An 18,543-nucleotide genomic window follows, 5' to 3' on the forward strand; every position below is an offset into this window, starting at 1 on the left:
AGGGTCCTATTTAGCCGGGAAGGGGCAGGCTGAGGCATCCACTCCACAAGACAGCACGGCTGACCACCAACCATCGGCATATTTCCCCCCATCTTGTGCCTCCATGGAAGAAGGGGCCGTGTCTCAGTATACAGTTTCCCGTCATTCGGGCAATGTGATACCCAAGCGCATCACGAAGAATCCTGCCATGGAAACCCAAATGCAGCGGAGAATTCACACGATTCGTCAACACGTTGGACGAGCCGTTGGCTTCCCTTGCTAGCTATCAAGGTGCTTCGAGAAGCCGATACCCGGGGATGGATTTCTCCCAGAAACCGTAGGCCAACTGCAGGCAGGCTGCTGATGCCGCTATCCAGGATGCCTATTGATATACGCAATAAGTAAGGGGGCATGCCGGTGCCACCACCAATCATAAGGTGTCCGGCAGATTCTTGGGTGATCGTCGAGTGGCACAAAGAATGGAGTCATTCTGCCTTGGAGTAAACAAACATGCCACCAACTTCCAAGGCAAGTCTGTCCTCTCCCCGGCGATGAACCCCACCATCTCACTATTCGTAGAGTGCCTTCCGCTTCGTATCCAAGCTAGGATTCAAAAGAACCATACCACTGAGGTTAACCGTAGTATAAGTAGATAGATACGTGGAATACACTTTTTTTTTTTAAAAAAAAAAAAAAAATTTGTTCTCTGAACCAAAAAAAGGATATATGTCCAATTCGTCAAACAGATAGGCCAGCCCCAGGTAGCTTTATATATAAGCCCTAACAGCCCAATGTTGACAGATGCCCATTCGAGGACACAGGCCTCGTGGGGCAAGAACAGCAACTGTGTCTGGATAAACTTCTTACAGATGCTTATGCTTCTGAAGGAATCATTCTCATCGCATCGGATCTTTTGTGATGTCCGGCCCCCAGTTGACCAAGTTTGGCTAGTGGGAGTCAGTACTGGTCAACCGTTGCTGATAAATAAATTCCCCGACTTCCCCCTGGGCGCGACCGATCCAAGGAATTGTCTATACGAGGACGCTGGTTTCTTTAGGCCATCATTGGCATGCTGACCTGAGAGTGCATGAATGGCCTTGTTGGCGCGACCGGGACTTCACCAATTGGGGAGACGATGATTGCCCCTGTAAGACGACATGCAGCCTCGCATCAGCTGGATTCTACGCCTGCAGCACCCTATGAAATCCCCCAATCGGTGTAAGTCACTTGGCAGGAGGCCCAACTCCGCCAGTCAGTTCAGTTCTACCTTTTCTCCATGTCATCGTAGCCTCCATCGCCTCTCCGTCGTCTCACGATCCCTTCATCCCGCTTTCTCGCCCGCCGCGACTACCACTACTACTGACCGATCGGCGACAGAAGCCCCTCCCCTCAAGCGCGCCGACCGAGAAAACTGGGTCTGCTCTTATGTTCGTGGCGCATCGGCTCCGTTTTCTCCATGTCACATCCGCTCGTGGCAGCAGTGTGGGAACAGCTAGGGCGCCGTGATCTGGCAAATCTTCTACGGGAGATTATCGGGGAACATGCTGCAGATATCGCGGTCTCGCAGATCCAGGATGGTGCTCAGCCCGCCAAAACGGAGGCCCTGACTCAGTCGGTATTTTGGATCAGAGCCATCTTCGATCTACAGCGAACATATTTGCAGGGCCTAAGGAGCATCCATGGCGGCCATTCGAGCTTTTTACATTACCTACTGCCGTCGGAGGTAGTTTTGTCCGCCGTCATGTACTTGGTGCAGGTCAAGACCAGCCTCTTTCCGTGCACCACACCCACGGCCCCTGAAGTGGTGAGATATCGACACTTCCTGGTCCATACCTTGCTTGCGGGTATCCGGCTCCTGCTGCTGCGAGGCGAGAATTTATCCCCCGACGTGAAATTCAATATGGAACGAGTGATTCGGTCAGCATGGCAGGACCCGGACCTATCGAGCGTGGAGAGATATTTGGTCAGCGACCTTCTACCCAAGGCCATCAGCAGTATTGGTTCGCCAGAACTGTGCAGGAGCCAGTCCCCGTCGACCCTAGGGAAAGCTCAGTCTGCTGCGTTTGTCTCGGGCATGGTGAGCCTTCGGTGTGTTGAGGCCGTCGCGACGCACCCAGCTGATGTGGATTCTAGTACCCATTCTCTGGAACCTCCGAACCAAATATCACGGATCTCCTGACTGCTCTCATTAACAATAAGACAGATCAGCTGATCCCCTTCTGCCTCCTGTTTGACATGCTCTGGGCGACAGAATCTGCCCTCGTGCAATGTCATATCGATCGTCGCCGTATTTCGCAAGAAGAGGGGCATAGCAGTGATGCGGCATTCCAAGTCGACGAGGCATTTAATCAAGCCCGAGAGATTCGAATGAGACTAGCCAAAACTATTCTAGCTGCATTTAATGATGAATTCACCACCCCGTCTCTCCAGGTACTGGCGACGGCTATACTAAGCCAGAACGGAGAAGGACAGCCGCCACTCCAGACGCGACGAATTCGGGACTCTTGGGCCCAACTTTCTCGACTCAGAGACGTTTGGGAAAGTTCCCTCGGGTACCTGGTACGATGGCTGATCAATCGAAGAGTTCAACTGTGGGGTTGTAATGGAGAGTTAGAGGCAAACTCTCATTATTATCAGCAACACCTGGCCCAATGGCTACAGAGCTCGCCCCTTCCGGAGAATAGCGATTCATTTCAAGCAACTGAACGACGGTCTGATATTATCTATGTGGTGAACTGTCCAGCAGTTCATCTAATACCCAGAGCGCTGTTAGAGGAGCAACTGAGAAGCTTTGACAGAAATGCTCACGAAGTATGTATACCTCCATTCCCGTTATCGGCGTGCATCAGATGCCCGATACAAGCGATGGAATAAATCACTACGTTTACACTAACCCTGTGTTAGCAACTGAAAGGAAATCTGCGGTTTCTGACCACTAATATATCCTGCCCTTTATGCCCCGGAAGTACAAAGATACAGTACGCACGGATGATTGAGCCTTTGGATCAGGTATCGACGCCCATTCTCTCCGAGCCAGACGGTAATAGACGGCTGTCCCTTCAAGGCTCAATCTCCCGGAATACAACATCCTCAAGTTCTGTAAGTCATTCAGCCAGCCAGTCATCAGGCGATGCATTAAAGAGTCCTATCACCCCTGGGTCATACACTGCCGGGCTCAGCGAGGCCACCAGTATCCAATCTGTTGGTGTTTATTCAGAAGGGCCAGAGCCATTCTTGACCCGCCCGAAACCGGATTCCTTTCTAGAAAAACAAATGAGCAAGGTGAGTTCGAGGGAGTTAAAGAGTGTGAAGCTGCCTATTCCTGGCGGAGGATCCCTCTTTAGACGGGGCTCGTCGAAAGAAACCAAACTGCCTCAACAGCCCCGATTCTGCTTTTCGGCATCGGGACGTTGCCTTCTACTCTGGGGTGCCGGTGGGAACTGCCTTGTGCGGTTTGACATTCCGTCAATTGAAGGACAAAGGCCTGTCGGGCATAAATACGATGTAACCGGTGTGCAATATGCCGCAGCAGGAGACCGGCGATGTGCTATCATCGCCACTGTAGGAGAGGTAACATAATTCTTCCTTCGTAGTTTAAGACTGTGGTGGAGCTAACAGGCGCCTAGCACTATGAGCTCCTTGTTTTCAATAAGACCGCAGTCATTCCAGAGGCATACTTATCAATCGAGATTCAGCATCATTCTTTACCTCCGATCTCCATGGTGATGTCTCGTGATGACAGATACATAGCATTCACATTTAAAGACGAAGTTCGGTTCTATGAAGTCGGTACTAGATCGATCAGGAGAGTCTCAATAGACTTGAATCTCCATCATCATAACACCTATTCCAATGACCTCGCCACGGGGACCTCTCCAGCTGAAGGGAAGACAGAAAAGGCCAATAAAGCAACCGCTGGGAGAAAAATCCAATTTTCCGTTGATGGGAAGAATCTCATCGTTGCAACCCACCTAGGAGATCAGGATGCCTGTGTGGAGGTGTGGAACTGCAGTACGGAACAATGGAACGTGGCTCCTGATTGTGCCAGGACATTCAAACTCTCACCAGTAAGTGTACCTACAGCTACGTAGATATTTACTCCAGGAGCGGTCGCCTGACAACGTATAGTGGAGTGCCAACGATAAAGGCCTTACTTGTGTATTCTATGACAGCTTCCACCACGCGGTCTTATTGACGGCCTTGCCCAAGAAGGACTGTTCAGCATCGTCACCTGTGACTGAAGAAAGCAACATGAGCGATCATTCTACCACAACGATTATCCATGCGGCCCAGTCGCCATCCGGCTCGCGGTTTGTGATTGCTAATGGAATGAATCAAATCTGCCTGTGTAATGCCAACCCCAGCGGGGCCCTCAAACCCTCGCGGACGAAGAAGGCCTCCAACAAGATCAGTCCTTCCGTTTTCAAGCCTGGAAAACTGGTCCTATCATTCCCACAAGATGATTGGATATCTCTGTTCTGGATCAAACAGGGACGGCTTTTACTCCGGATGGTGCGGCTGAACGAGGGGAATGAGACGGTCAGCGAGTATGATTTGCGCTCCGATTTCGACCGCCTCTTGTTGGAACGTCTGCAAACAACCGGTTCCCCTATCCAGCATCGGCGATATTCGCTATTGTCGAATCAACCAATTACAGAGATGGACAACCTAACATTGTCTCCGCGGCGACCCAATATGCCCGAACTCCCATCAACGTAAGGTGGCTCTCACGTAGGGATTTCATCAGTATTCTGTAATTAATCAAAAGACACAAGCTTTTCTTTCTGTATATTTTGAGACGTACAAGAAAGGCAGAAGGTTGAAAAATCAAAGCCAATACCTAGTTAGTTAGCCAACCAATAATATCAACGAAGTTATGTACGCAAATAAAAATGTCTAAACGTAATCGGGCACCAAGTAGCCAATTTTTTCGCCGTCTCAACCCTTGAGTCTCATGAATCCTACTACTGCAGAATTATCACCAAATTCAATATATATAAAATGAAAATAGTGCTATTTACTTGGACATTTTAAACAGTTATGACCAGTCTGGCCACATTTACTACACTTTGGAGGTCTTCGTTGTCTCCTGGATGATTCCTGCTGTAGTAACTCCTCTTCTATCTGCTTCTTAAACTGATGTATTCTGCTTAGTTTGGAAACTCTGGGTTTACTTTTTTGCTGATTAAGTTGAGAGATACTTGTTGGTGTCTTCCCCGGACCAAATGACTTATCACTATGGGCTGTAAATGGAGGTGTTGGTGTTTTGAACTGTGATAGTAACTTTTGAAAACACAATCTCTGGACTAAGAGGAATTAATCCAGCTGCTGCGAATCCACTCTGAATATTAGAGGGTGATAATGCACGTTGATGAGCTGCAGCATAAATAGATAAAGCGTCTTTGCAGATAGAATGAATCCCTCCCTGCATTATTTCTGTAGTATACCGTCCATATAACTGCTTTAGCGGAGAAAAGCAGCTCACATTAAGTAAGATGTGAAGAATGTGGAGGCATATATAAAGGAACAATCCTCGTATGTGCACAGAACTTATCAAATTCTGCGGCTGCATGGCTAGAACGGCCATCAAAAATCAACATTCGGTATCGTCCCTTGGTCCTTAAAGCTGTATGCTTTTCAAAGACCTCCTGGAGCCATTTAAAGCCAATCTTATCTATTGTCCAACCATTCTCACTTAAACTAATCCGATAATCTTGTGGAATACCCCTGAGATTGATGATTCTTCCCAGCTAGAATACTATGCTCAGGCAAAGCCCATCCAGTAGAATTAACACAGACAACTAAGGTGTTCCATTCACGATTTCCTGGTAGTGGCTCCTTTGCTCGGCTTTCTCATGTTTCTGAGCCACAGACAACGTTTGCAATTGACATTATACCCATCTGGAAACATGTCTCGTCCTTGTTGTATATATCGTCGTCCAGAATCCCATATTTTTGTTTAGTAGAAGTGAAGAGCTCGAACCAGTTCTGTATAAGCTCCCTATCTTCACATTTCGCACGTTGATAATTATATTTCCGATTGTATTTAGAGCAAGGCCCTGGGCAACGTTTAATAAACCGGTTCACCCATTTCTCACCTCGAGAAATAGGGGAGGTGGCTGTGCATTTAATAATAATCCTGCTAAATATTGAACAATTGCTATCCTTGTAGGTCAACTACGTTGGCACATATTAAGAATCCATGCTGCAAGAGTAGATTCTTCAGTTTCTGATAGCTTGTTACAATTAACTACTGTATCTGCACGTGCAGAGACCCTTTTATACGCCATCGAACGGTTCGTGAGATACATCAGAAGCAGTTGCAGCCTTGGGGATTGGAGGATATGGACCTTTTTAAAAGCATTAATATCTAGAAGCATTCGTCCTTCTTCAGACTTATCTTCCATTTTGACAGTGTGGGCAGGATAAGATTCTTCGCACTTAGGGGTTGAGGCGAATTTAGTGTCCGATTACGCTATCCAAATACGCTAGACCTGGGAGCTGTGCGGATAAAAGACCCTCCGACGGCCGATGCTTTGACTGTCGACGTCACCAATAGCATTGCGGACAAGATTTGGCGGGGATTTGCGAAGAGAGAGCGAGAGAGCTTGAGGTAAGATTCTTGTCTTTGCTGTCACCGTGCAGTTTGTCTCAACGTACGTACATCTCAACTCCCCTATCTCCTTGGATCCTGATGAGCAGGTGGGTTTGCCTATGCGGGTAATCGACTCACCAGCTTTCGTCGAAAGAGCCCCTCGGATGTATCTCTCACGTGGTGCATTCCTTGTTTTCCTCTGAGAGCTAATACCTATATCATTCCAGCTAGTACATGAAATATCCAGTACATCTTCTGTATATCTGTACATCTCCAGGCCCTACTGTCTGAGACACCCTCAAAAGACTACTCCTGCAGTGCATGAACCGGTTATGGTGCATCACTTCAGGTCGACGTCATCAGCACTACTATATATGCCACCCGAGCATTCGTCACAACCTGTCCTTACTCGACGAAACATATCAACCATTATTCCAGCGATAAAAACTAATACCAGCTGTCCCCTATTTTAAATCGTATCATCATGTCACAGCCTAATTATGACTATGCGCGCCGGCCGTCGCAAGCCGAAAATCAAACTATCCAGAAATCCGAAATCCCCCTAAAGGAGCGATTCTTCCGCTACTTCCAACATGAAATCACTGGTATGGCGGTTGCTGAGCTATGAGATACAGTTGGCGATATTCTGACCTATGTTGTTTTTTTATCTGTAGCTCTCCAGGAACAAATGGACCGTCTTGCGGATACCTCTCTAGTTGGAGGGGAGCGCGCCGATGCCACCGATCACTGTTTAGCTGGAATCGCACGGCTATCCAATGAGGTCAAAGACGCAGCTAGTTACATCCCAACATATGACCAGCGGGTATATGCCGAAGTGGGTAGCTCTGCACTATCTTCATATTCACACCTCACATTAACAATAAACCCTGTAGGCTATCAAGGCACTCCAGGACAAGCTGGCGGAGACGCGAGCGGCGGTAGAGCCCCGGCCTAAATTCAGCTTCAAGACAAAGAAAAATGCCTCGGCCGTCTCGCTATCTGATGCAGCCCAACTAGCTGTAGAACGTCGGCGTCGTGTTCCAGGATATCTATCGCCAGGTACATCTTCTGTCAGTTCGTCTGAAGGTCAAACACCGAACTATCCCTCTACACCATTGAATGAGCCCGACCAAGTCCTCCGACCCCGGGCTGAATTTGCCCCAACTTCCATTCCCACAATTTCGGTAGACAACGACGAGAAGCCATCGAGGGAGGAAGACAAAAGTTCCGCATTTGCTACGACGTCGGTATCATCCGTGTCGGTGAACAACCACTTTGGTCTTCATATTATGCTGCCAGCATCGGGTTCCACTGCCTCCGTACCAGCCTCCATTACCTCTCTTCGCCGTTGTGTGGTGGACATGTCGATCCCAACGGCCAATGGCAAACCCTACGCCAGTTTGACAGTCAAGGGCATCAAGGAGAGCCTCTTAATCTGTGGCCAAATCAACGGACCGGCTCATATCACAGGGACAGAACATAGCATCATCGTCGTCACTTGCCATCAATTCCGCATGCACAATTGCTCCGATGTGGATGTCTATCTCAGCTCATCCAGCAACCCAGTTATCGAAGGCTGCACCAATGTCCGGTTTGGCAGAATCCCGAAAGCTTACGTATGTGTTTGCGAACCAACACAACTCCTTTCCACCCACTCCTGCCGCTCTGTTTGCTAACTGTGATTGCAGGCCTTGGACCACGACCGCCCAGACGCCGAAGACTGCTGGAGCCAAGTTGAAGATTTCAAGTGGATCAAGCCTGAGCCTAGTCCGCATTGGAGCTTGTTAAGTGCCGATGAGGCTGTCCCGGAGGAAGTATGGGCAGAGATCGTTCCCGGTGGACCGGGCTGGTCCCTGGATGATATTCTACGTGCCACCAATATACCATAGGGCTGACTGACCAAATACCCTGATTGCCCTTGTTCTAAGTTGGATGGGAACGCCAGCGTGGAAGTACTGATGGTAGGCACAGGCGTTAGTTTTCGGCCCCTTTTATCTAGTTGATGATGAACAAGGAGTGTTTCAAGTTTTTCTTAATGAAACGTGCTGCTATTTCATTTGTATTAGTATTCTGTATAGCCCAATAATCAGATATGGGATATGCTCCCTTGCTGCATTCATCTTCACGCTGTCGCACTATATCCTGATGGTATAAAAATTTAGTGGTAGAACCATGCAAGGTAGTCACACCTTTATCGACATATTTACCCCAACAATGATGTCTAGAACTCCACCCTGAAAACTAGAACCTGGTTATCAATATTATACCCAGATGCGTCGGCATACTTGAACCGGCCGAAATTCATGTACCCTATTTCCCAATCATATCGTTAGCAATGATTCCATTCCATCATATCCAACGACATATAAAAACACATTGAAACCCTACTCACCATCCTGAGTCATAAAGTCATTATCACTAAAGCTGAATAAGAAATACTCAGTCTTGCCCTTGCGCTTGCCCTTGCTGTGGGAATTTCGAGACGGGTTTGCAGGAACAAGAGCAAGACTCTCCCATTTCTCATTGAGCAGTCCAGCGTCCTGGTCCCCGCCATTGTGGAGGCCGAATCGAGCCAATTCGGCATTGACATTGAAGTCCAAAAACGAACAGTACTCGACCGGCGTGATATCAGGGTCCAGAACCCCCTTGGAGGAGGCAATCGATGCACTGACCCCATCGTATTTCCCCTTCAGGTCAGTCGTTGATTCCGAGATGGAGAGGACGTCGACCTGTCGGTACACAGAGCGCGTTTCGTCCTGGCCGTGTCCGAACCCGGAGTCCCGAGAGAGAATGAGGAAGTCTCCCGTGGGAAGATGATGGATCTCCGACTGCGACGCAACGCGCATTGCGTCGTCCTTGTCATCTTTCGTGTAGTCATGGTATTTGGGGAGCATTACGGCGTACTCTTGTTTGTAGAGAGGATGGCCCGAGGAGAGGTCGTATGCGAGCAGTCGAGTAGGTTGTCGGTTATTTTTCTTGGGACCACCTTCCTGATTCAACGCTGACTGCATCATGGTGTATAGGGTCTTGCCGTCGGCGGAGAGGGTCAATGCCTCGAGGCCTTGGTTGTTGTTGCGTCCTGTTTTCGGGTCCTCGGGGATAGGGAGTTGTTCGGGGCTATATAAGGGCGCACTGGCGGCGCTGAAGCTGAGGGTGTTGTTGCGATGCGGGAGAATGGCTTTCGGCGGTTGGATGGCGTGAATCATCTGGCCGGTCTTGGTGAACTTGTACACATAGGGCCCATACTCCTCTGAGATCCAAAAACCCTCATCATCGCGATCTAGCACTAGGCCCTCGGCGTCGATGGTGACTCTCCTGCCGCCTGGACCGGCACCGCCGAAGCCATCACCCTCGTACGTGGTTACGGGCAAGGGAGGGAAACCCGAGTACGATGCGAACCCGGCGCTGTCGGCATCGAGACCCGTAAGAGGCTCGCCGTCCGGACCGGTCAGGAGGATTGTATCTAGATATTGGAGATCCAGGTTGGGAGGGGAAGGCTTCTGCGCTGACGCATTGGGAGCAAGTCGGAGGGACAGCGACAGCTTGTGGATGCGTGGTTGGAAATTGATGGTTCCATTGGTATTCCTGGTCGGAAAGGTTAGAGGCAGGAGAATCTAGGTAATAATTCATCTCACACACCAACCGCGATCTGGCAGACAGTATACAATTCCCGAGAACGAGTCCCGCCCCGTCCGGCGCCAGGACGACTGGTCGATGGCTGCAGAGCTGCCAATACCCCCGAGCGTGTCTCCATACTTATCGAGTGCATTGGATGGCACGTACCCGTAACCCTCGAGGCCGGTGTATGCATAAGTGGTACCGCCACAGGTGGTTTGGTTCACGGTGCGATGATTGCGCGGAGGGAGAGACAGCGCCGTCACTACTGGTGGGACGAATAGAGCGACTACGGATTGGGAGAGCTTCATGGCGGACGAAAGGAAAGGGTGCGGGAGATGAGAGTCCAGTCCATGACGCTTGAGGGGAAGTGTGGAATAAATAATCCTATGAATTAATTAATCTGGAGCAAAACAAATGGATTGATTTAGTTGTAAGCTAAGAAGGGCCAAGACCCCAAGCGTTGAACGTGGTGACGATTTCGCTTATGATTCGCTCGATTTTAGCGATTTTAGAGGGAATCCTAAAATCAACAAGTACTTACGGAGTACTGTAGATGATGCTGTAAGTCCTATTTCGTATTGTCATTGTCGTTGTCATTACAATGGACAGTATCAATTTAAATCACTTTTGAAGTAACTGTGAGCAAAGACCATCTCCCTTAGTACACATTATGGACCACGATGCTATCAAATTACACAGAATGCCAAGTCGTTGGCACTTTGGGATAGTTTTGGGCCTGTAATCCCAGATCTTCGTATACAGTGTCATCACCTGGAAGACACTATTAGCTGGTATGCCAATAAAAACAAGATGGGAACAAAACAAAAAACCTACCACGTAAGGATTCCACTCGTTCTTCATTTTCATGCCCAAACGTCTCCAGTTCCTCCCCGGGAGAAGCTTCTCCAGGCTGTTTCTCATCTGAATCGGCCGTGGCAGCTTTGCCCAGGGTCTCCCCGGTTTCGCCAATCATGAGAAACTGCGCGTTGGGGTAGTCAATGAACTCAGGCTGAAGAGGAATCCAGCGATAATCGTCGAACCTCTTGTGGATACTACCACGGAAAGTCAGCAGGATCGTAACACAGACAGGAGAGACACTCATACGACTCAGGGTAATCCGGCGCCTTGGGAAGGGTTGCAGAGGGAGGCCCTGGGTATTTGGGATTCTTGGATTGCACAATCCAGCTGCCGTGTGCGCGCAAGCCAAAGTCATCCTGAATTGGCCCGACCTTGTCGGGGATGGTGAGGATGTAGGCCAAGTGCGATGCACGTTTGGCAGATGTAATGGCGTAGACCCCTTCAGCGTATGGCCTGGCTTCCGGAACAGTGCGCTCGCCCGGACTGGCAGTCTCGTACTTCTCCCCAGCGATAAAACTCTCTTGGAGCTCTTTCACGGAATGTCCTGCCTTCACTACAAATGCCATATCTCTTTCCCTGCTGGTTGTTGGAAATCGCTTCTTGGGAAGGACTATCAATCGACACATGGAGCTGACATCCACCGGACCTTGGCCCTCGCCCAGGGTTTCCCCCAGTGGCGTGGGTCGGAGAACGATGAAACTTCTAGCAACATCCTCAATGCTTTCCGGGTCTGAAATATTAACACGGGGCCGGTAAAAGAAGTAGATAACCCCCTTCTCAAGTATGTTTGAAGGGACGGCCTCCCCTCTGCCAGGTGTCTTTCTCACTCCCTCTTCGGCTCCATTCACAGGGGCAGGCTCTTTTCTTTGCTCTAGTGGATTGTGAATATGATTTGGGCTTTGCCTTGGTTGCGGGTCGGAGTTTACCTTCAGCCGGTTTAGTAGCCACCGCAGAAGTTCCGGGCAGTTCTTCTTCCTTCTCCTGCACTTCTTGCTTCTGCTCCTCCTTTGTCTCTGTTGTAGGCTTTTGGTCCGGTGTATCTTTCGGCTCTTCCGGTTTCTGCTCCTTCGGGCCATTGGCGTCCGTATGAGTTAAGCCCTGATCATCTTTCTTTTCCTTCTTCGGCTCCGGGCCTTTGTCGATGGAGACTTTACGTTTGATGCCAGCTACGTCTGGAGCAGCCGCTATGGCTTCCTTTGCTTTCTGAGCAGCTTGGCGTGACGATGTTCTAGTTGGTGCCATTGTGGGGCAATTCTCCCGTCGAATAAACGTTCAGGCGGATGAATGAGTATGGGACAGATCTGCATATATAGGATTGGATTGGAATCGACTGCGCAAGATGCAAGGACATGGAGTAATGAGGGTCTTCTGACGTCATGAGGTACTCAGCCTCTTTGGGACTAGCGCCCTTGGTCCATATCCAGAATTCCAGATTATGTTGGTACACAGTAGGTAGTGGAGCCTGACAATGCCCATGATATCAAAAACAACAGGTCCAGTGGAAGAGACAACCAAATAATCATTCACAGTCACGTTTAATCCAAGTCCATGGGGTCTAGAGCAATAAGTCCATCACCTGTATCAGTGGATGGCGATCTCGAACTGAAGCTTTCGGTTGATGTATTCTCACTGAGCTCGAGCGGGGTCAAACTGTTTCTCCTACGTTGTCGTTTCGGACTCAGATTTGACCCTTGCGCATACTGAGCATCGGATTTACCCCCCTGATTTGGAATAAATGGGGGTAAGGTCTCTGTGATGGTGGTATGGGGCTTCCTTTTCCTGCCTCGTCTCTGTCGGTGGACAATCGGTAGAGTGGCCCCTTCTGAATCGCAATGAAGGTCCTCCATTGAACTCACTAGATCAGCCTGCCACTTTCCGGAATTGTCCTCCGCCGTCAAGTCGTCATCGTCTGGCTCCTCGACGGCGTATGGTTTGACCACCACGGTATCAGTATCATATTCAGCCTCCCTGGTGGCTATGTCTTCTGCGTTGGATATCCCATCTGCAGGCTGGTTCTCTGTACTGCTGTTATGCGGCTGACCGTTGCTCCATGGAGCCGTGGTTTGGATCCGGTATGGAATAGAAGCATTTGTTCCAGGAGTTTCGTTCATATCGCGTTAGCCAGGGTCCAGGGTATATGCATCGCATATACTTTGTGACCCTTATGACAATTTAGGGAACCTGAGTTGAAATAAAATGATATCAAGATGAATTAAACCCTTGTGTGTTAAAAGCAAATTCCGTGAAATATATATAACCACGTGAAAGGATTTCCATTCTTAAGGTAGATTGTGGTTCACTGGAGTGCTTAGAATAGAAGGACAAACATTGGGGGAAAACTGGGGGTTCTACAGGGCAGACTGGGGTGACATCTTTAAAACTTCATTATCGGAGATGTCACGAAACGTCTAGAAGCAAGAATAGACTAATTACAGTGGGATGAGAAGCAGCCAAATGCATTATGTAATAGTATTGGTCATTGTCTGTAATTTTAGTGTCAAAGAATCTAAAATGGGTATCATATAGTATCAACTGGCATTGTTGGTCCAACGGTTAAGATACCCGCCTTCCAAGCGGGTGACCGGGGTTCGACTCCCCGACAATGCAATTTCTTTTTGGTTTTTTTGATTTACATCATTTACACCAACCTTTCTGCAGTAATAGTGTAGTATTTATAACCTTGTAATAGGAACAAGTCACAATGCTCAATCTATGACCCTTAAATTATTTGTACTCGTTGACATAGATCTAGATTTAATCATTGTTGGCAAATTAGTTCTGCCTTATCAGGCATCAAATCCTCTGCTTTCTTACCGCTGGGGATATGATTGGCTCTCAGCTCTCGCTTAGTCTACAGCCATTAAGTCCACGTTACTCTACCGCCCGTTGTTGCGGTTAGTAGTTAGTTGTCCAAACTGAGACGTTATCTACCCGACTTCACCTGCCGCCATCCTCTGCCATTCTGTCTTCTTCTGCAGTGGATGAGCTGGTTGCCTTCTCCAGTGATTTCTTTGTGCTGATTGTCCGGGGATTGCCTCTCTATGGTGCGGCTCCGGCCAAATCTTCTTCAACATGCAGTCCTCTCCAAACATGCTCACCAAGGTCCGTCTACTCCAGGTTTGCCCCTTATCCTATACAGGGGTTATTTTATTTCGAAGGCAGTAACTAATCATTATATCTTACATAGTTTGAATCTAAATCATCCAGAGCCAAAGGAATTGCCTTCCATCCGAAACGGTTAGTTGTTGAATAAGCCGATGAACTACCCACGCGTCGCAATTGGCATCCGCTGACCATCGCTACACTCTACTAGGCCATGGATCCTAGTATCTCTTCATTCGTCTACTATCCAGCTATGGGATTACCGCATGGGTACTCTCATTGATCGTTTTGAAGAGCATGACGGCCCTGTCCGAGGCATTGACTTCCATCCAACCCAGCCCCTCTTTGTGTCCGGAGGCGACGATTATAAGATTAAAGTCTGGAGTTACCAGACCCGGAGATGCCTTTTCACACTCAATGGCCACCTTGATTATGTGCGAACCGTATTTTTCCACCACGAGCTTCCTTGGATTCTCTCTGCGTCCGATGACCAGACGATCCGGATATGGAACTGGCAGAACCGGTCATTAAGTAAGTTGAGCTGTGGGAAATTCGAATGGAGGAACGCTGACATTAGTCTTACAGTTTGTACAATGACGGGCCATAACCACTACGTGATGTGCGCGCAGTTCCACCCAACCGAGGACCTGATCGCCTCCGCCTCCTTGGACCAGTCCGTGCGCATTTGGGACATTTCGGGGCTGCGCAAGAAACACTCGGCTCCAACTACAATTTCGTTTGAAGACCAGATGGCTCGAGCTAATCCTAGCCAGGCGGATATGTTCGGAAACACTGATGCAGTTGTGAAGTTTGTCTTGGAAGGTCATGACCGGGGTGTTAACTGGGTCTCCTTCCACCCCTCTTTGCCGCTGATTGTCTCCGCGGGTGATGACCGTCTTGTCAAGTTGTGGAGGATGAGTGGTATGATATGACTGTTGAAACACTGGTATTGAGGGACACCGCTGATACAACTCTGTAGATACGAAGGCGTGGGAGGTTGATACCTGCCGCGGTCACTTTCAGAACGCCTCCGCTGCCCTCTTCCACCCACACCAGGATCTGATACTCTCCGTTGGTGAAGACAAGACAATCCGGGCATGGGATTTGAACAAGAGAACCTCTGTACAGTCCTTCAAACGAGACATGGACCGGTTTTGGGTCATCGCCGCTCATCCAGAGATCAACCTCTTCGCTGCTGGCCACGACACAGGTGTCATGGTTTTCAAGCTGGAACGGGAAAGACCTGCGTCTGTGGTATACCAGAACCAGCTCTTTTATATCACGAAAGAGAAACATGTCAAGTCCTATGACTTCGCCAAGAATGTTGAATCTCCACCTATGCTCTCGTTGCGCAAGCTCGGCTCAGCTTGGGTGCCGCCAAGGACAGTTTCTTATAACCCCGCAGAGCGGGCTATTCTTGTCACTTCCCCCACAGATGGAGGCGTTTATGAGTTGATCCATCTGCCACGGGATGCGACGGGCGCCGTTGAACCCACTGACGTCAAGCGAGGCCAAGCTTCTTCAGCCGTATTTGTTGCCCGTAATCGCTTTGCTGTTTTCAACCCGGCAAACCAGCAGGTGGATATCAAGGACCTGAGCAATTCAACAACCAAGTCGATCAAACCCCCACCCGGAACGACCGATATTTACTTTGGTGGAACTGGTTGCCTCCTCTTTATCACTCCTACTGCAGTCGTGCTTTTTGATATCCAGCAGAAGAAGCAGCTTGCAGAACTGGCTGTCTCTGGTGTTAAGTATGTTGTCTGGTCAAATGATGGCCTGTACGCAGCCTTGCTCAGTAAGCACAATGTTACAATTGTCACGAAAACTTTGGAACAAGTGAGCACATTGCATGAGACGATTCGCATCAAGAGTGCCGCATGGGATGATGCTGGTGTTCTTCTCTATTCTACTTTGAACCATGTGAAGTACTCTCTCTTGAATGGGTAGGTTTCCCCTTCTTATATAAACCGACATCGAGATTGACCACGGAATAGGGATAATGGCATTATCCGGACCCTGGAGCATACAGTTTATCTCGTCAAAGTCAAAGGCAGGAGCGTCTACTGTCTGGACCGCAATGCCAAGCCTAGAGTTTTGGAGATCGACCCTACGGAATACCGGTTCAAGCTGGCCCTGGTTAAGAGAAATTACGACGAGATGCTCCAGATCATTAAGACGTCTAGCTTGGTCGGCCAAAGCATTATCTCGTATCTGCAGAAGAAGGGCTACCCTGAGATTGCATTGCAGTTTGTGCAAGATCCTCAGACTCGCTTCGAGCTTGCCCTTCAGTGTGGTAACCTTGAGGTCGCCATTGAGATGGCTAAAGAGCTGGATCGGCCCAACCTCTGGAGCCGGCTTGGAGCGGAAGCGTTGGCCCATGGCAACCACCAGACAGTCGAGATGGCTTATCAAAAGCAGAGGAATTTTGACAAGCTGTCTTTCCTCTATCTGTCTACCGGCGACCAAGAAAAGCTGTCAAGAATGGCCAAGATTGCAGAGCACCGTGGCGACTTCACTTCTCGTTTCCAGAACGCCATCTATCGCAGTGACATTGAGGATAGAATCCAAATGTATAAAGAGGTTGATCTATGTAAGTCAAACTATGTGACTGCTCTACTTCTTAACTAACCCTTCTACAGATCCCTTGGCGTATCTTACTGCAAAGACCCATGGATTGACCGAAGAGGCCGAATCTATTCTCGAAGCGTCTGGCCTCACAGAGGACCAGATTACCCTTCCCAGTGTTGATGAGCCTGTGCGGGTGCCCCACCCCATTGTTCCGACTTTCAAATCAAACTGGCCTGCTAAGGCTGCTGCACACTCGTCCTTCGAGAAAGCCTTGCTCGGAGAAGTCGGTGTGGTCGACGATGAAGCCGCCGCGATTGGCTTTGAGCCAGAAGAAGAGGAAGGTGTTGCTGCACAGGAGACCTTTGACGATGAAGAGGAAGACGTCGGCGGATGGGACATGGGAGAGGAGATCAATGTTGAGGAGGATGTTGATTTTATCAACATCGATAGTGCAGAGGCCGGCACTGGAAGCACCGAGGCCGATCTCTGGGCCCGTAATTCCCCTCTGGCGGCAGACCATGTCGCTGCTGGCTCCTTTGACACCGCCATGCAGCTCCTGAATCGTCAAGTCGGTGCTGTCAATTTCACCCCTCTCAAGCCGCGGTTCGTTGAGCTATATAAGGCGTCGAAGACGTATCTCCCTGCCACGGCTGGCCTTCCTCCTTTGGTGAACTACGTTCGACGGACTGTCGACGAGACCGACAGCCGCAAGGTCCTGCCTATTATCCCGAGAGATTTGGAGACAATTGCCAATACCGACTTACAAGAGGGTTATGCTGCAATGAGGGCCAACAAACTGGAAGACGGTGTTGTAATTTTCAAGCGTATCCTGCATTCCGTTCTGGTGAACACGGTGTCGTCCGAAGCGGAGGTGGAGCAGGCCAAGAAGATTATCCACACTGCTCGCGAGTATATCCTCGCTATGTCTATTGAATTGGAACGCCGGTCCCTCTCGACGGACAGCCCAGAGGATCTCAAGAAAAGCCTTGAACTCTCTGCTTACTTTACAATTCCCAAGCTGGAAGTGGCCCACCGCCAGCTCGCTTTGATGGCCGCCATGAAGTTCGCTTTTGCTAACAAGAACTATTCATCGGCTCTTAGCTTTGCCAACCGTATGTTGGCCAACGGTGGCTCCGCCAAGCTTCTTGAACAGGTAAGCTTCACAGCCTGTAGTCGACAGGATGGAAGATTTTTGACTCTGGAACAGGCCAAGAAGATCAAAGCCCAGTGTGAGCGCAGTCCGCAAGACAAGATCGACATCGAATTTGACCAATTTGCCGAATTCGACATCTGCGCCGCCTCGCACACCCCTATCTACAGTGGCTCCCCCAGTGTGTCTGACCCCTTCACCGGAGCCAAGTATCATGAACAGTACAAGGGCACCGTGTGTCGGATATCCGATGTGACAGAGATCGGCGCGCCGGCCAGCGGATTACGATTGTTTGTGCCCGGCCAGCTTTAAAGAATGATTAGACCTGATTCCTTTCACTCCTGTAATTCTCCTTCTCCGATGTCAATCAATTGAATACAAAGTGTACTTTGGTTTGTGGAAACGCGGGGCGGCGCCGAGGTGGCTGCTGTCTACTAGATGTATGGATCTGTTGTCTCCGAAAATTACCCAGCGATGTTAGCTACGTTGTCTTAGTTTTTCTTTTCCTGCGATGCATCTGACTGGAATGTAAGAATGTGAGAATTGAGTAGAGTCGGATCTATTAAGCCGTAATCATACACGCGACCGTATCGCTCCAAAATGAATGCCCCCGGTCTTTCCAACATGTCATCGCATATATTGTACAAATGTCCCACCGCCACGTCTAATA

General features: G+C 49.3%; 6 protein-coding genes and 1 non-coding gene across 7 annotated transcripts; 4 read left to right on the forward strand and 3 right to left on the reverse strand.

The window, feature by feature from the left end:
* Nucleotides 1-1,114: 1,114 nt before the first annotated feature.
* Nucleotides 1,115-4,698, forward strand: ATNIH1004_007411 (uncharacterized protein; the record flags this gene model as incomplete). The annotated part of the gene is made up of 6 exons (XM_033572036.1): nucleotides 1,115-1,197; nucleotides 1,357-2,056; nucleotides 2,113-2,790; nucleotides 2,989-3,540; nucleotides 3,606-4,046; nucleotides 4,108-4,698. 6 exons carry the CDS (start codon nucleotides 1,115-1,117, stop codon nucleotides 4,696-4,698), a joined length of 3,045 nt encoding a protein of 1,014 aa, XP_033425351.1.
* A 2,360-nt stretch (nucleotides 4,699-7,058) lies between these two features.
* Nucleotides 7,059-8,463, forward strand: ATNIH1004_007412 (putative tubulin-specific chaperone c; the record flags this gene model as incomplete). The annotated part of the gene is made up of 4 exons (XM_033572037.1): nucleotides 7,059-7,179; nucleotides 7,249-7,409; nucleotides 7,468-8,190; nucleotides 8,263-8,463. 4 exons carry the CDS (start codon nucleotides 7,059-7,061, stop codon nucleotides 8,461-8,463), a joined length of 1,206 nt encoding a protein of 401 aa, XP_033425352.1.
* Nucleotides 8,464-8,795: 332 nt separating this feature from the next.
* On the reverse strand, nucleotides 8,796-10,500 carry ATNIH1004_007413 (esterase-like/phytase family protein; the record flags this gene model as incomplete). Its single annotated transcript, XM_033572038.1, has 3 exons — nucleotides 8,796-8,884; nucleotides 8,967-10,159; nucleotides 10,214-10,500. 3 exons carry the CDS (start codon nucleotides 10,498-10,500, stop codon nucleotides 8,796-8,798), a joined length of 1,569 nt encoding a protein of 522 aa, XP_033425353.1.
* A 383-nt stretch (nucleotides 10,501-10,883) lies between these two features.
* ATNIH1004_007414 (uncharacterized protein) lies at nucleotides 10,884-12,292 on the reverse strand (the record flags this gene model as incomplete). Its single annotated transcript, XM_033572039.1, has 4 exons — nucleotides 10,884-10,963; nucleotides 11,027-11,244; nucleotides 11,297-11,921; nucleotides 11,977-12,292. The coding sequence occupies 4 exons, from the start codon at nucleotides 12,290-12,292 to the stop codon at nucleotides 10,884-10,886; spliced, it is 1,239 nt and encodes a 412-aa protein (XP_033425354.1).
* A 293-nt stretch (nucleotides 12,293-12,585) lies between these two features.
* On the reverse strand, nucleotides 12,586-13,161 carry ATNIH1004_007415 (uncharacterized protein; the record flags this gene model as incomplete). Its single annotated transcript, XM_033572040.1, has 1 exon — nucleotides 12,586-13,161. One exon carries the CDS (start codon nucleotides 13,159-13,161, stop codon nucleotides 12,586-12,588), a length of 576 nt encoding a protein of 191 aa, XP_033425355.1.
* A 424-nt stretch (nucleotides 13,162-13,585) lies between these two features.
* On the forward strand, nucleotides 13,586-13,657 carry ATNIH1004_007416. The gene has a single exon. It is a non-coding gene; the product is annotated as a tRNA-Gly (tRNA).
* A 465-nt stretch (nucleotides 13,658-14,122) lies between these two features.
* Nucleotides 14,123-18,185, forward strand: ATNIH1004_007417 (coatomer subunit alpha; the record flags this gene model as incomplete). The annotated part of the gene is made up of 8 exons (XM_033572041.1): nucleotides 14,123-14,152; nucleotides 14,238-14,287; nucleotides 14,364-14,683; nucleotides 14,738-15,073; nucleotides 15,132-16,098; nucleotides 16,150-16,745; nucleotides 16,795-17,876; nucleotides 17,931-18,185. 8 exons carry the CDS (start codon nucleotides 14,123-14,125, stop codon nucleotides 18,183-18,185), a joined length of 3,636 nt encoding a protein of 1,211 aa, XP_033425356.1.
* Nucleotides 18,186-18,543: the final 358 nt, after the last annotated feature.

This window comes from Aspergillus tanneri (assembly GCF_003426965.1).
Source record: "Aspergillus tanneri strain NIH1004 chromosome Unknown AapTan_7_pilon_pilon_pilon, whole genome shotgun sequence".
Lineage (NCBI taxonomy): Eukaryota > Fungi > Ascomycota > Eurotiomycetes > Eurotiales > Aspergillaceae > Aspergillus > Aspergillus tanneri.